Source organism: Chenopodium quinoa, unplaced genomic scaffold (assembly GCF_001683475.1).
Source record: "Chenopodium quinoa cultivar QQ74 unplaced genomic scaffold, ASM168347v1, whole genome shotgun sequence".
NCBI lineage: Eukaryota > Viridiplantae > Streptophyta > Magnoliopsida > Caryophyllales > Amaranthaceae > Chenopodium > Chenopodium quinoa.
Window position 1 is genome coordinate 2,137,356 of NW_018744835.1, and position 14,571 is coordinate 2,151,926.

The 14,571-nt window shown below is 37.7% G+C and overlaps 1 protein-coding gene across 1 annotated transcript; it reads left to right on the plus strand.

Moving 5' to 3' along the window:
- The first annotated feature begins 1,247 nt into the window (after positions 1–1,247).
- LOC110704523 (potassium channel AKT1-like) lies at positions 1,248–7,538 on the plus strand. Its single transcript, XM_021882321.1, has 12 exons — positions 1,248–1,539; positions 2,386–2,754; positions 3,106–3,163; positions 3,253–3,570; positions 3,840–4,085; positions 4,282–4,380; positions 4,513–4,545; positions 4,638–4,823; positions 5,094–5,294; positions 5,430–5,505; positions 5,700–6,296; positions 6,877–7,538. The coding sequence occupies exons 1-12, from the start codon at positions 1,352–1,354 to the stop codon at positions 7,152–7,154; spliced, it is 2,649 nt and encodes an 882-aa protein (XP_021738013.1). The 5' UTR covers positions 1,248–1,351; the 3' UTR covers positions 7,155–7,538.
- Positions 7,539–14,571: the final 7,033 nt, after the last annotated feature.

Sequence of the window (14,571 nt, forward strand, 5' to 3'; positions counted from 1 at the left end):
AATCCTTACACTATTATGTTCGGTGAGTGATAATAAATGGTAGAAATAAGAATGGGAATACATTTAAGGAGTAAGATTGAAAGAGGGTAGGAGTCCCTAGTTAAGTATTCAAGCATCTGTCCCGAAACCGGTTTGAACCGGATTGTATATACTTTTTATTTTATTTTATTTTATTTTTTATTTTTTATAATTAAGTGCTGGTTTTGATACAATCAAGTCTCGTGTATTTGAACCGGTTTGAACCGGATTGTATATACTTTTTATTTTATTTTATTTTTTATTTTTTATAATTAAGTGCTGGTTTTGATACAATCAAGTCTCGTGTATTTGAAATATGACTACCATAATATATTAATGATAATATAATATGACCGGTTTCTTTTTTTACGATATTATATGAACACATAATATCTACAATGCAAATATAATTTTTTTTAGAATTTTAATCCAACATAAAATAAATTATTTTTTTCAAGAAATTATAAAATACAAACAAAAATACATAAATGAAACTAAAAATTGGATAAATAAAAAAACGTTGATGATACTATTTTATACCAAAAATAAAGAAATATAATTTATAATTTGAGAAAAATAAGTCAATTAAATTGATTGCATAATCATTAAAAAATTATGGTATTCATATTTCAAACGACTACTATATAATTTCGAAAAAATTGGGTGAGTCGGACTCATGATAAGTCCAATATATCTGACATTAATAATGTAATATCTGACATTAGATTATTAGAATATTAATGTCATATATTAGATTATTAATATCATATATTAGATTATTAATGTTAGATATTAGATTTTTTATGTTAGATATTAAATTATTAATATCAGATATATTGGACTCGCGCGGTGAGTCCAGTCTCACGCAAAACTTTCTCCAATAATTTTTATTTAACACAAACATACATTACTTAGTTAAGTATTCAAGTATAAGATTATAAATTAAACTTCTACATTTTGTATGGAACACTTACTAACCCTTAGATCATTCATCCTAATTACACACACGTAATTGACGCGAAATAAGCCGTCCCCAAAAGAGTTTAGTAAATATTTAACAGATCAAATTAAGTCAACTATAACCCATCAAAATCAACATTACATAGAGATTTTTTTTTTAAAAAAAAATGTTAAGGCATCTTTTTAATCTTTCTAAATAAAACGAAGTACAAGTGTACAACTATACAAGTTGACTCTTTCAAAAATCATTTTAGTCTCTTTCAAGTTAACATAAAAAGATACGAATATAAAGAAATTAAAATTGTAGTTTGTGATCGATAAAAGATGTGGCAGAAAAAAGGAGGGAAAAATTGTATTTATTTTTGTTTTAAGAATGATGAATAGTTGGGTGAAGAGTTCAGTGTGTGGGAAAAATTTGAACGAGGCAGACCGATCTTCTACAGGTGGTACAACCACTCAGTTTAGTCTCACCAATGGCATCTTGCCCTCTTTGGGTGCTCAAAGCAACCGAGGCATCGTCCTCCGTCGCTTCATCATCGCCCCCAGGGATCCCCGTTACAGGTGACATTTCTTCCATGTTTTTTTTTTTTTTTTTTTTTTTTTTTAAATCCGAATGATGAATTATAAGGACATTACAAATTATAAATGGCTAGAGGATCTGATGAAATTTTCAAATTGAGCCTTTTTCCTATTGTACATAGGTTCTAATCAATTGCTACCATTTGGTTTAGACCTCATTGGTTAATCCGTTAATATTATTATTATAGTTGTTGTTGATTGTGATAAAGGATATGTAAATGTGAAATATGGGATATCATGTTCGTAACCTAGACTTTGACTTCGACTTTAATTGGCTTCATCACATCTTGGTTGTTACACGTATTTTCCTTGAGGAAATATACGAGTATTTAGAAATTATACAAGTATGCTTATATTATACGTAGTATTTGTTAAAATCAATGATGAGGATTTTTAGAGTTAGATGATTGAGATAGTATTATTTCTACCTGGTATGATTGCAAATCCATTTTTCAGAAGAAGTTTTAAACAACTTTGTTTTCAATAAAATTTAAAGAAAAGTCAACTAGACAACCAATCAATCATTATGAAGTGGAAGGAGTATTGTAACGTAACTTTAGTTGCTAGCTAAAGTTTTAAGGAGTTAACCATTTGATTAATTAGGCTAAGAGTCAGATCAATATGAGTCAGGTTCAACACAAGAGTAGTCAACGAACTCGAAGCTCAACATGTATGCACACAACAAAATAAGCATTATTATAGTATTCTGGGAGAAATCAAATACTGTTAGTATATACGAAGTATATTTGTTCATTTACATGCATATATATCATCATATGAACAAATTAGCATTTAAATTTAATCTCAACAATAATTTTATGTAAACAGATCATGGGAAATGTTTTTGGTATTGTTGGTTTTCTACACGGCATGGGCATCTCCGTTCGAATTCGGTTTCCTTCAAAAGCCATCAATTAAGGTCATTGCTATCGCCGATAACATTGTCAATGCATTTTTTGCTGTCGATATATTTTTATCCTTCTTCGTCGCGTACCTCGATAAGAAAACATACCTTCTAGTCGATGACAAAAAGAAGATTGCTTGGAGGTACCTCAGAACATGGTTTGTTTTCGATACTACATCGACGATTCCTTCTGAACTTGTTCTCAAAGTTCTCCCTCACAACGTTCGAGTCTATGGATTGTTTAGTATGCTACGTCTTTGGCGTCTTCGTAGAGTCAGTAAAATGATCTCTAGGTACGTAACTTTTTTTGTATTACACTTACGACTCGTTTAGTAGTGGTGACAGACTACATAAATCTATTCTGGACTTCATAAGCTTAAACTTTTAGTTGAGTTGATTATGCAAGGAAAGTCTAATGCCTGTATCCTTGATTAGCAATTCAAATGTGAAGTGGGTGGACTAACAACATTACCATGGACATTAGCGAGACTTTTTATTTTTTTTATTTTTTTACAAAATCTAACAAAAATTCATTTTCATTACTGCTATATATTTATTACTGCCTATCAAAGAGGTCGTGATATGAGTATGAAAACTGCACGATAGTAATCTCATTGGACTTTTTTTTTTCCACATATTCATAGATTGGAGAAAGATCCAAAAGTCAACTATTTTTTCATTCGAAGCTGCAAGCTAATTTGTGTGAGTATTGAACTCAAAGATGCCTTATTTTTTGTTCTGATGAAAATTGTATGTGTTTGTGTATCTAAATTTGTATGATGCTTTTGTAGACGACTCTTTTCACGGTTCATTCAGCGGCCTGCTTTTACTATCTCCTAGCTGCCAGTTACCCCGACCCGAAAAAGACTTGGATTGGTCTTACAGTAGACAACTTTGAGAAGGAGAATCTGTGGTTATTGTATGTGACATCGATTTACTTTTCGATAACCACTGTCACGACAGTCGGCTATGGTGATTTACATCCTGTGAATTTAAGGGAGATGATCTTTGTCATATTCTACATGCTCTTCAATCTTGGACTGACTGCATATTTGATAGGAAATATGACAAATTTAGTCGTTCATCGAACTAGCCGTACCAGAAACTTTGTAAGTCTAATAATCTTCTTTCTGATTGTACTCAAATTCTCTTACTCTTCATGTTAGATCATAGATATAGGCACGCGCTCAAGTGTCAGACTCGGCTAATTTATTTATCAATTTGGTTTGGTATAGTGTCAACTGTCAAGTGCTCTTACCCGTGTCAAAGTGTCAGGGATATGACTTGGGCACTTGAAGTAAAATGAAGAGTCCGAGTAATATTTTCCTGTGTCTTCAATTAGTAGGACTAAATATGTATATTTCTTGTCCAACAACAGAGGGATAAACTTCAAGCTGCTTCTAGTTTTGGACAAAGAAATAAGATTCCGGTTCGTCTCCAAGATCAAATGGTTAGTCACTTGTGTTTGAAGTACAGAGCGGATTCAGAAGGGTTACAACAACAAGAGGTTCTTGAATCTCTTCCTAAGGCAATCAAATCAAGTATTTCACATTACCTTTTCTACTCACTGCTTGATAAGGTATACCTATTTCGCGAAGTGTCCAATGACTTGCTTTTTCAGCTGGTAAGTCTCTTGAATCATAACTCATTTTATCTGATCATTTCTTGTTATTCACTTGGTTCAACTTGCTCTCAGTAGTCTATTAAGGCTTCGATGTTGTTGTTGTTGTTATCTTGTTAACGACATTTGACACATTGTTTACTAAGTCCTTGTTTTCTTGTTAATTCCTTAATTATGACATTATTTTCGGTTTTGTTAGGTTTCGGAGATGAAAGCAGAGTACTTCCCACCCAAGGAAGATGTGATTTTACAGAATGAAGCACCTACAGATCTATATGTGCTAGTCACTGGTTCAATGGTGAGACGAGGCCCTTATTTTACATTTTCTTACAGACATTTATTTTATTCGAGTTCAATCATTTTAAGATATTGATAGCTTAAAGAAACAAGATTTATTTTGGCATCTGATTTACGCGTCTATTCCTTGCAGGAGTTGATTATCAACAAAAATGGATATGAAGAGGTAAGACTTTGGTAAAGATATAATTGCATATATATTACTTGACAAATCATTTTTCAAGCTCTTAGTTTATAGTTAAAAGTTTTATTTTACAGGTTGTTAGAGAGGTTAGATCTGGAGAGGTGTGTGGCGAGATTGGTGTTCTTTGTTACAGACCTCAGCTCTTTACTGTCCGCACCAAGAGACTGTGTCAGCTGCTGCGTTTGAATCGTACATCACTTCTGAATCTTATCCAGGCAAATGTTGGAGATGGAGCAATTATTATGAGTAATCTCCTAGAGGTTTGTGCTGATAAATCAATGATTAGACTAACATTGTTGGAGCCAGTTTTAGGCGAGATCATCTCACACTTATTTATTTACACACGTTAAAAGTTGTGATTTTGAACAAAGTACTAAATCTGTAACTCTGTAGTTGCCATGATTTGTTGTGCAATTCTACAAGATTTATGCTCAAATTCGTCTAGTGCAGATGTTAATCTTATTTATCGTCTTGCAGATATTTATCCCTGCATTCTTTAACTGCTAACATTGTTTTTCTTGCTGTCACAGCGTTTGAAAGCAACTGCACAGGATGATGAATTAATGCAATCTGTTGTCAATGACGTTGAGAAAATGGTAGCTCAAGGTCAAACAGATTTGCCTCTTGATTTATGTTTTGCTGCTGGAAGAGGAGAAGAACCATTGCTGCAACGTTTGTTGAAACAAGGCTCCAATCCAAATGAACGAGGCCTCAAAGACCGCACTGCTCTGGTATGTATATATTACTCTTGAGTCTACAACGAGTTATCAAACACTTTCTATTAGTATTTTTGTACACAGTTTATCATATGAAATAATCTCCACTACTTATACATTAGTTGTGATTATATGAAATGCCTTCTCCAGCATATTGCAGCTGCCAATGGAAACGAAAATTGTGTGACTCACCTCCTAGCATATGGGGCTGATCCAAATATCCGAGGTATATTTTGAAATTAATGTGCTATATGATAAGAGTATAAAAACTTATTTCTAGGCATCAACCACGCATCAACTTAAACTGTTAATTGAATTACTCATTTAAAATGGTATCAAGAGCCAGCATGACAAAAAGGTCATAGGTTTTCTGATGACTTGATAAGCGATTGTTAATAATACATTTTCTCTTATATACAGACTCAGAAGGATATGTTCCACTATGGGATGCAATAATGGGGAAGCACCCTGAATCCTTGATCAAGTTACTAGTTGACCACGGCGCAACTCTAGCATCCGGTGATGTACCTCATTATGCTTGCTATGCTGTAGAGCAAGATGACCTAGAGCTACTACAAAACATTGTACGACATGGTGGAGATGTAACATTGCCTAAGAGCGACGGGACTACACCACTTCATGCCGCAGTTACAAATGGAAACGTGGCTATTGTAAGGTTCCTTTTGGAGCATGGCGCGGACATTGACAAGCATGATAAAGATGGGGTCACACCAAGGATTTTGGCTGATCTTCATGGAAACGCAGAGATTAAAGCATTATTTGGTACTACTACTAAAAAGAGGGTCAGCCTCAAATCAGATCATGAAGTGATCATTGATAAAAACGTCGGTTCTACTACTTCCCTCGTGAAGTTCCCAAGTACTGGTACATTATTGGAAAAGGTTAATTTGGTTCCTAATGTTCATGATGAGATGCCTGAAACTCACACTCACCCGAGAGGTCGGCCTAATGTCTTTCAAAATTCGCTATTCGGAGTTGTGTCTGCAGCAACTAGAGGTGAGCATGAGTGTGCACAAGCATTCATATTACATGTTTTCCTAGTCTTTACTCCATTTCTAACAATTGATCATCCTTTTTTAACAAGATCATATATACATGCCTTCAAAATGGAGGATTAAATCATCCTAGAAAATGCTAGATAAAGGGCGTAATGTTCGGTTCACCTTATTTTCACTTATTTCAAGTTTAATAAGTTCAGATAAACTAAATTCAGGAAAAACAAGTTTTGATAAGGTTATCCAAGTGCAAATCACAACTAAAATAAGTTTTAATAAGTTCTGATAAGTAAAAATCAGGCGAATTGAACACACCCTAGCCCATAACAAATAGACTTAGAAAAACTGTCTCAACTCGACGAAGTTTTTTTTACCCATGCGAACACTGCACTTGAAAATTAATATGGCTAGTTAATATTACCTTTCCTAATATTAATCCAATAGACTCAAAAGTGACCTAATTGGAATTCGATCAATTAAACTCTGCCTACTAAGTGACTCAACACTAGAATATGACACGAAACTAATTCATATCATTGATTTTCGCCACATCTAAGTCACAAATTTCCTATGTATTGCAGGTGAAACATCTACTAGTATAAACAATTTTACAAGCACTACGACGTTGAGAAATCCGTCTGCCAGAGTGATACTCAAATGCCCGGGAAAGAGTGAGACTTCAAAGCTCGTTAGGCTGCCCGAAACAATTCAAGAACTACTCGAAATTGGTAGCACAAAATTTGGATGCCACTGCACTAAACTAGTCTCCGCACTTGGAGCTGAAATTGATGAGATCGAACTCATTAGAGATGGCGATCATCTTAATCTAGTATGCGACGACAAGACTAATGTAAGCTAGCACAAATCGTCAGTCCAGGCTTAAGTCTTTTATTCGTCTTTGTTGATTGAGTCCAAAGTTCGAACACGAGCAAAAATACTTGTGGATTAAGAAACTGATCACATATATCATACGTACATGTTATGTACAAACATCTTTTTGAAGGAGAAATTACTCGTGTACATTCTCAGAATTTCTTCAAGCTTTGTCCTTGTATTTGATCTCTTTGTATGGCGTGAAGACTGTGAACCATAATCTTGTACAAAATTGGAACAGTGTGCGACGTACAAAGTGTAAAGTTTTGCAAAGATGGCAAGTTTCCTCGGTTCTTTTTACATGGTGATTGACACGTTTGAACTTTTGATTTGAAACTATTCACAATTTCATAAACTTTATTTTGACTAACTTTTTGCGATTTATATCTATAATAATATATAGTCAATTCGGTTCATACTTAATTAGTGTTTTGATCGATTTGGTTAATACTTTGGGTCAGTTACCCATTTTTCAGATCGTGTTTCATATTTTAAAGAAATCCAACCTATACATGCCCTATTATTTCGGTTTGGTTGCCTGTTTTTTCTGTTCATTTTTTTTCAATTTTTGGGTTAGATTTTGGTTTTACTCTCTCCGTCCCTTCTTGTTCTTCTCATTTGTAATTATCAATCAATCAATAACTTAGTACTAAAAGCTAAACTAGTGATGACACATGTCATCCACTGGTTGAAGATTTTCCCTCCAATTTACCTTTCCTTTTTTATTTTTGTCTATCCTTCATAAAAAGTATTTATAGCCTAATATTCATTTTCTACTTTGGCAATTATATTTTTTCCATACACACTCAAACGAAATATTTTTATATGTATATATTTTACACTAAGTAATTTTGTTATAAAAATGAGCAAAAATTAAATAAATTGTATATTAGGATACCATAATTTATTTTTTTAGTAGATAATTGTTAAATTAATATTGTACTTCACAATAAATTAAGTAAATCTGTGCATTGTACAGGACCTTAACTAGTTTTGACACTATTTATAAGGTGAGAGAATCTTCTTAATTACTTTTCATGTACGGTATAAGATATAGCATAGTTATGTCGAGCTTTATTTTATTCGTCTTAATAAATAGTTTATTAATATTCAATTGTTATATAATGAGCAACTAATGATATTTATGACCAAAGTTTTGCTTTGACAACACTGTCTAAATGGGAAGATTATTTGGGGATGGAGGGAGTAGAATATTTTGCCCACCCCTAATTTTAAGGTCGTAAACAAACATTGTATATATTTCCTAATATAATAATTTGTTTTGTCGTATTGACAGCCTAAGTTAGTGTTAATCGCAAACCTCAAATTTTAATAGCTACTTTGTATAATACAACCATACTAAACTGGCACTAATCAAATGAAAAGTTTTAAGTATTTGACAATAGAAATCTCTTTGGAGCATACTGAAACATTCAACGCCATGGGTTATTGGCTACCGCATTAAAATAGTCTACTTTACAAGTCTAAAGACGTTACATTTAGATCATTTGTTTATGTAACTCTCTTTACAACAAAAAATAATTTGAAAAACTCTATAAACTTATAAGTTATACACACATACCGACAAATGTACGGAAAGCGAAAGATTCAAAAAAAACAATCAAAGTCAAGTCGTCAATATTAAAACCATGTAACTTAGTAGATAATCACATAAGAAACAGTCCTAATAATCATTCTTTAATAATATGCATATTATACATACGGCATGTACGCATACTTCGTAGTTTCGTATGTACTTTGTATGTACTGTGATAACAAATAAGGAAAGGGGTGTACTTCATATGTATTCCGTAGGTGCTTGAGTTGTACGACGAGAACTCGAGAAGATCGAATGATAAGATGTTTAAGATAAAGCTAAACAAGGTTGATCCAATTCAACTTCTGTAGATGGTTCCAGCCATAATAGTCGTGACAATAATGGTGGTGGCATCTTTCCGTTTCTAGGTTGTCGTATCAATGGAAGCATCGCCTTTGTCTATCCTTTCGATCGCCTTCATAGGTATCTCCTATATGCATATACTTCTTGTATGTTTATTTTTGTATTTGTGATATAATTGTGGTAATTTGGGATATTTTTTTTTTTGATGTAATTATAATTTGGGAGAAAGGTGTAGTAGTTGCATGTTAAATGTTTAAGACAATCTATGTTTAAAATAGCTTTCTATTTTATTTTATTTTTTCTTATACAAGTATAACATTTTGATATGTCTTAAAATGATGATGAATTGCTTAAAAACAAAGCAATATCTATTAATAAGTTCATTTCCATATTGAGAAAAAATTAAGTCAACGAGACAAATTATAAGAAAATCAGAGTATTTATTTGAAAGAGGTTATGGGTCATAGAGTTGATCACATCAACCTTAATTAGTTTGTAATAAGTGGTAACAATCAACAATGCATGTATCATGTATGATATTTACGAGTATATGCTATTATTATTAAGTGATGATAGTAATATTATGTCGTTAATTAATATCCACATTGGTTGTTTATGTTACGAACTTACGAGTAGTTAGAGCTGATCAATCACTGACGGACCTATTAAGTCCATGTAAGGAGCACTTGTATCCCCATTTTGTAAATAAAAAAATCAGATTCATAGGCCTAAGTTAGTTTTTGTTTAAAAAGCCCAAAAAATTAAACCCCTGATTAGGGGATTTTTATCCACCAAGCGCCGTTTGACAAATGGACCAACCAGGTTCCGCCACGCGTCCTCCACGGACCACTTAAGACACGCCACGTGTCCACCCATGCCAAATGGGACAACCGGCCATCAAGGCCCATTTCAGTCTAGAAGCCCGATCGGCCCTAGGTTTACCTTAAACCTAGAGAGTTGCACGCTTCCCAAGGCTATAAATACTCGATTAATCCTCATTAATCAAAGGACCGAATAATTAACGGAACGGAGGAGAAACATTACGGAACACACTAATAACCGGCTGATCTCGCTAGCAAAGCAGATTACCTACATTAAATACTCTCACCTAGAGAGACCTTATTACTTTAATTTCTGTATTAATTTACTCCTTAATCAGGTACTAACTTGACCGTTGGAGGCGGAGCTCTCAGGAGTCTCCGTTATTTTGCAGGTACAGGCGTCCGGTTCCAGTCTCGGAATTGTAACTCTCCCGCAGGACATCAGAAAACCCCGAAACATTTGGCGCCGTCTGTGGGGAGAGTACTTCAGAGATGGCATCCAAGTCTGTACCGACCCCAGAAGAGAGGCGTCCCCTAGACGACCCTCAAGTTCAGTCGGACCATGATACCGAAAGTGAATTTGAAGTTGAAACTCATACAGCTCCAGACGGGACCCTAAGGGCCCGCCGTACCCGTCATACTGAAATAAGGGAACGGGAGTATCTTCAAACAGGAAGCGAGCCAGCAGGCGCACCGCTTGCTCGGCAACAGCCGACTGATGGGTCTGCTCCCATCACAAGGAACGAACTCATGACCTTCATGAGGGGATTCAAGGGAGAGATCCAAGAGTTGATCAACAAAAAACCGCCTGCTTCAGTCAAAGAGCAGGCGGCCAAAAAACCTTCCACTTCACTGAAGAGGAAGCCAGTTCAAGGGCGAGAGGCGACTCCCCATCCTAAATCTAAGAAGCGGGAGCCGTCTGCTCTTGATTTCACAAAACTCCGTTATCCTACGGGAAATAGGAAACCGGTTCGTCATATTCAGGCGGACGGGTCAAAGCAAACGTTCACAGATGCTCGGCACCTGCTAGAGCAGAAGAAGAGTGACCGATTATCAGAGTCGGCTTCTACTTCAAATTTTCAGGACAGTTTGCGAAATGCCTCGATGAGGCCAACTCAGTCGTACCATGAGAGTCAGTCAGGCGGCACCTCCCGTCAGTCTGGCTTTCATAGTGCGCAGGCGGTACCAAATTTGCCATTTGTGCCGCAACAACAATATTTTATGCAGCCACCTCCATTTGGTGGACCTGCAGCAAAAAACGTCCAACCTATGGACTGGCAGCTACGGCTGCTTAGACTTGGTGAACAGCCGTCGGCCTTCTCCAAGGAAATTACTGAAGCCGCTCAGCCGGCCAAAGTAAAAAATGTTTTAGTAGGCGCCTATGATGGCACTACTAACCCGGAAGACCATCTGATGGCATTCACCAACCTGATGTACCTTCAAGGGTTGGATGATCCCACTTGGTGCAAGTGTTTCCCAGCAACTCTCAAGGGAATTGCACAGCAATGGTTCGGCAACCTGCCGACTGGTTGTGTAAACAGTTTCAGGACGCTTGCTTACTTATTTGCCTCCAACTTTGCAATGAACATCCCTGCGAAGAAAACGACCCTTGATTTGGGAACAATTCAGCAGGGTGAAAAGGAGGGGCTTCGTTCCTACATCAGGCGGTTCAACCTGATGAGAATACAGATTCAAGGGTTACCGGATGAGGTAGCTTATACTGACTTTTTTAGAGGTCTCAAAGACGGGTCTACCTTCAAATTTGATTTAGTTCGAAAAAGGGTGGCGACTCTTCAAGAGGCCTTGATTGAAGCAGAAGCCTATATACAGGCGACTGATCTGTGTACAATGAAACAGTCGGACGGGAAGAGGTTCGACAATAGAGAAGGACGACAGAAACAGTCGTCCAACAAAGATGAAAAAAGAAAAGGGGTCTGGGCGGCTGATTCCTCTAAACAGCCGGCCAAGAAGAAAAAGGAATTCAAACCATACTCCCCAAAGTATGTGTTTAACAAGGATAACCAGTTTATCCTAAAAGAAATAAAGGGACGGCTCTCAATTGAGAAACCGCTCCCCATGAAGGGTTCTGCGAGCAACCGGAACCAAGACAAAATCTGTGCTTATCATGATGACATTGGTCATCACACCAACGACTGCATTAGTCTCATGCGGTACCTAGACCGCTTGGCTGATCAAGGTGATCTTGACACTTATGTCAAGAAATCTACGGGGAATACATCCTCAAAAAAGCAGTCGGCCAAAAAGAATCAACAGGCCGACAGTTCCGATACAGATGATGCAGTCGTCTACACCATTGCAGGCGGCTTCTCAGGAGGCGGCCCCACTATTAGGGGCAACAAAGATAATATAAGGCGGTTAGATGTAAATTCCGTTCACCAAGAACGACTGTCCAAATATACATTTCCTGAGATTGTCATCACTGAAGAGGATCTAGGAGGAATAAGGGGGCCACATGACGACCCTCTCGTTATTGAATGTAAAGTGGCCAACCAGAGAGTTGGTCGAATCCTCATAGATACTGGGAGCTCTTCAGATCTCATCAGCAGCAAATGTCTGTCAAAACTGAAATATCAGACGGACTGCATACATCCGGCCTCCCACCCTTTAATAGGGTTTGGAGGAGGAGTCGTCCACCCACTGGGACGAGTTGATCTACCCGTCCGCCTGGGCGAAAAAGGGGAAGGACGACACATGGTAGTCCGATTCCTAGTTGTAGAGGAACTCTCTGCCTACAACATGATTCTGGGTCGCCCAACCCTGAATAGTGCCAAGGCTGTTATAATCCCGTCACTTATGCTGCTTAAGTTTGAAAGGGACAATGGAACAGTCGGCTCCCTAAGGGGAGATCAGAGGATGGCCCGAGAGTGCTATCTCTCGGATGTCAAACCCACTGCTAAGGCCACTGGGTCAAGTGGAGAAAAAACAGACCTTGACAATGTCAAGGAAAGTGCGCCTGTTCAAGAAACAGGCGACAGAAAAAGAAAGGCGTCCCAGACAGAGTCCGCCAGAAAGGCAAGAAAATAGCAATCATTGGCAGAGGACCGGCCGGATGAGTTCCGCCCTCAGCCGGCTGGTGAGCATACGGACCTGATATTAGACGACTCCCGCCCTGACCGAACAGTCAAAGTTGGGACGACTGCTCTGGGAAACCTTGGTGATGACTTTCACAACCTGTTGAAAGAATACAAGGACATCTTTGAGACGCCTGTTCTCAAAAGCTGGTTGGGAGACCAAGGAATTGGACATTACTTTGCATCTGTCGGCCGTCCACAAGCAAACGGCCAGGTAGAAGCCTTTAATAAAATCATCTCAGACGGTCTCAAGAAAAAAATTGAACGAGCAGGCGGCCTATGGGCAGATGAACTACCACATGTTCTTTGGGCCATTAGGACGACTGAAAAAGGGGCGACTGGAGAAACTCCATTCCTCCTAACATATGGTGCAGAAGCTGTTCTTCCAATAGAACACTACGAGCCGACTCTTCGAGTAATGCTATATGACGAAGAGGCAAACTGGGAAGCTATGCGCCTGGCATTAGACTCACTTCCTGAAAAGAGGGGCAATGCTGTTTTGCGCCATGAAATCTACCGCCTGAGAATGACTAGATCATACAACAAAAAAGTGCACAGGCGTCCACTCAAAGTAGGGGACTTTGTACTTAGAAAAATGGAAGCAGTTGGTAGGGCTAACGAGTCTGGCAAACTAACTCCCAACTGGGAAGGACCCTACCGAATCTATGCGGAAGTCAGGGACGGTACCTACCGTCTGGAAACACCAGACGGACAACCGTTGCCTCGAACTTGGAATGTAGATAACCTTAAGAAATATTTCTTTTGAATGATGTAAAGTAAAGAGCTACTTAAAAAAGTTGGCACTTACTATCCAATTTTGTATTACGAGGGGCATGCCGTCTGTACCTTTACAGTCGGCTACTCTCCATTGAGTTTCACTCTTTATCTTTACAGGGGCATGCCGTCTGTTCCATTACAGTCGGCTACTCTCCCTCGAGTAATTTACTCACAATACTTAGCTAAAAAGTTTAGGGCCTGGCCGATCCTGTAACTAACAGGCGGCTACCCTTCTTTTACTTAGCACATACGTTCACCAAGAACATACCAAGGCCACTGGCCGAATGATCAGACCAGGCGCCTAGTCAACTGATCTAACTTTTAAAAACTAATCCGACCTGTCCCAACATTATAGCAGGCGTCCGGCGGCATCCATTCGGATGAAATTCGTCGCAGAGAGCAGCTCCCTTTTGGGTGGAACATTGTTCTATAAACTAATTACACGGCACCTATACGACTGTCCCAAAGGGCAACCACGTAGCCGTTTTTGAGACAAGGATAACTCTATCACTAACCAAACCAGTGGTAGCAGTTGACATCTGAGTCAGATGACCGCCTGTATTACTTGGGATAAATGCAGGGGGTACCTATTGAGTTAATAGCCAACAAACATTGGCGAATCAAGGGGTCTAGCCGGCCTACGCCGCCTGGTACCTCTACTTCTCAAACAAAAGTGACGGCGACTGAGTAACTCCAAAGTTAACTCATAGTCACTCCTTCAAATTTGGTATGGAACCTAAAAAGTTTGAGTCGTCCGCCTGTTTTATACAAACAAGGGCACTCGAACCCCTATTCCTACTGGATAACCTATTG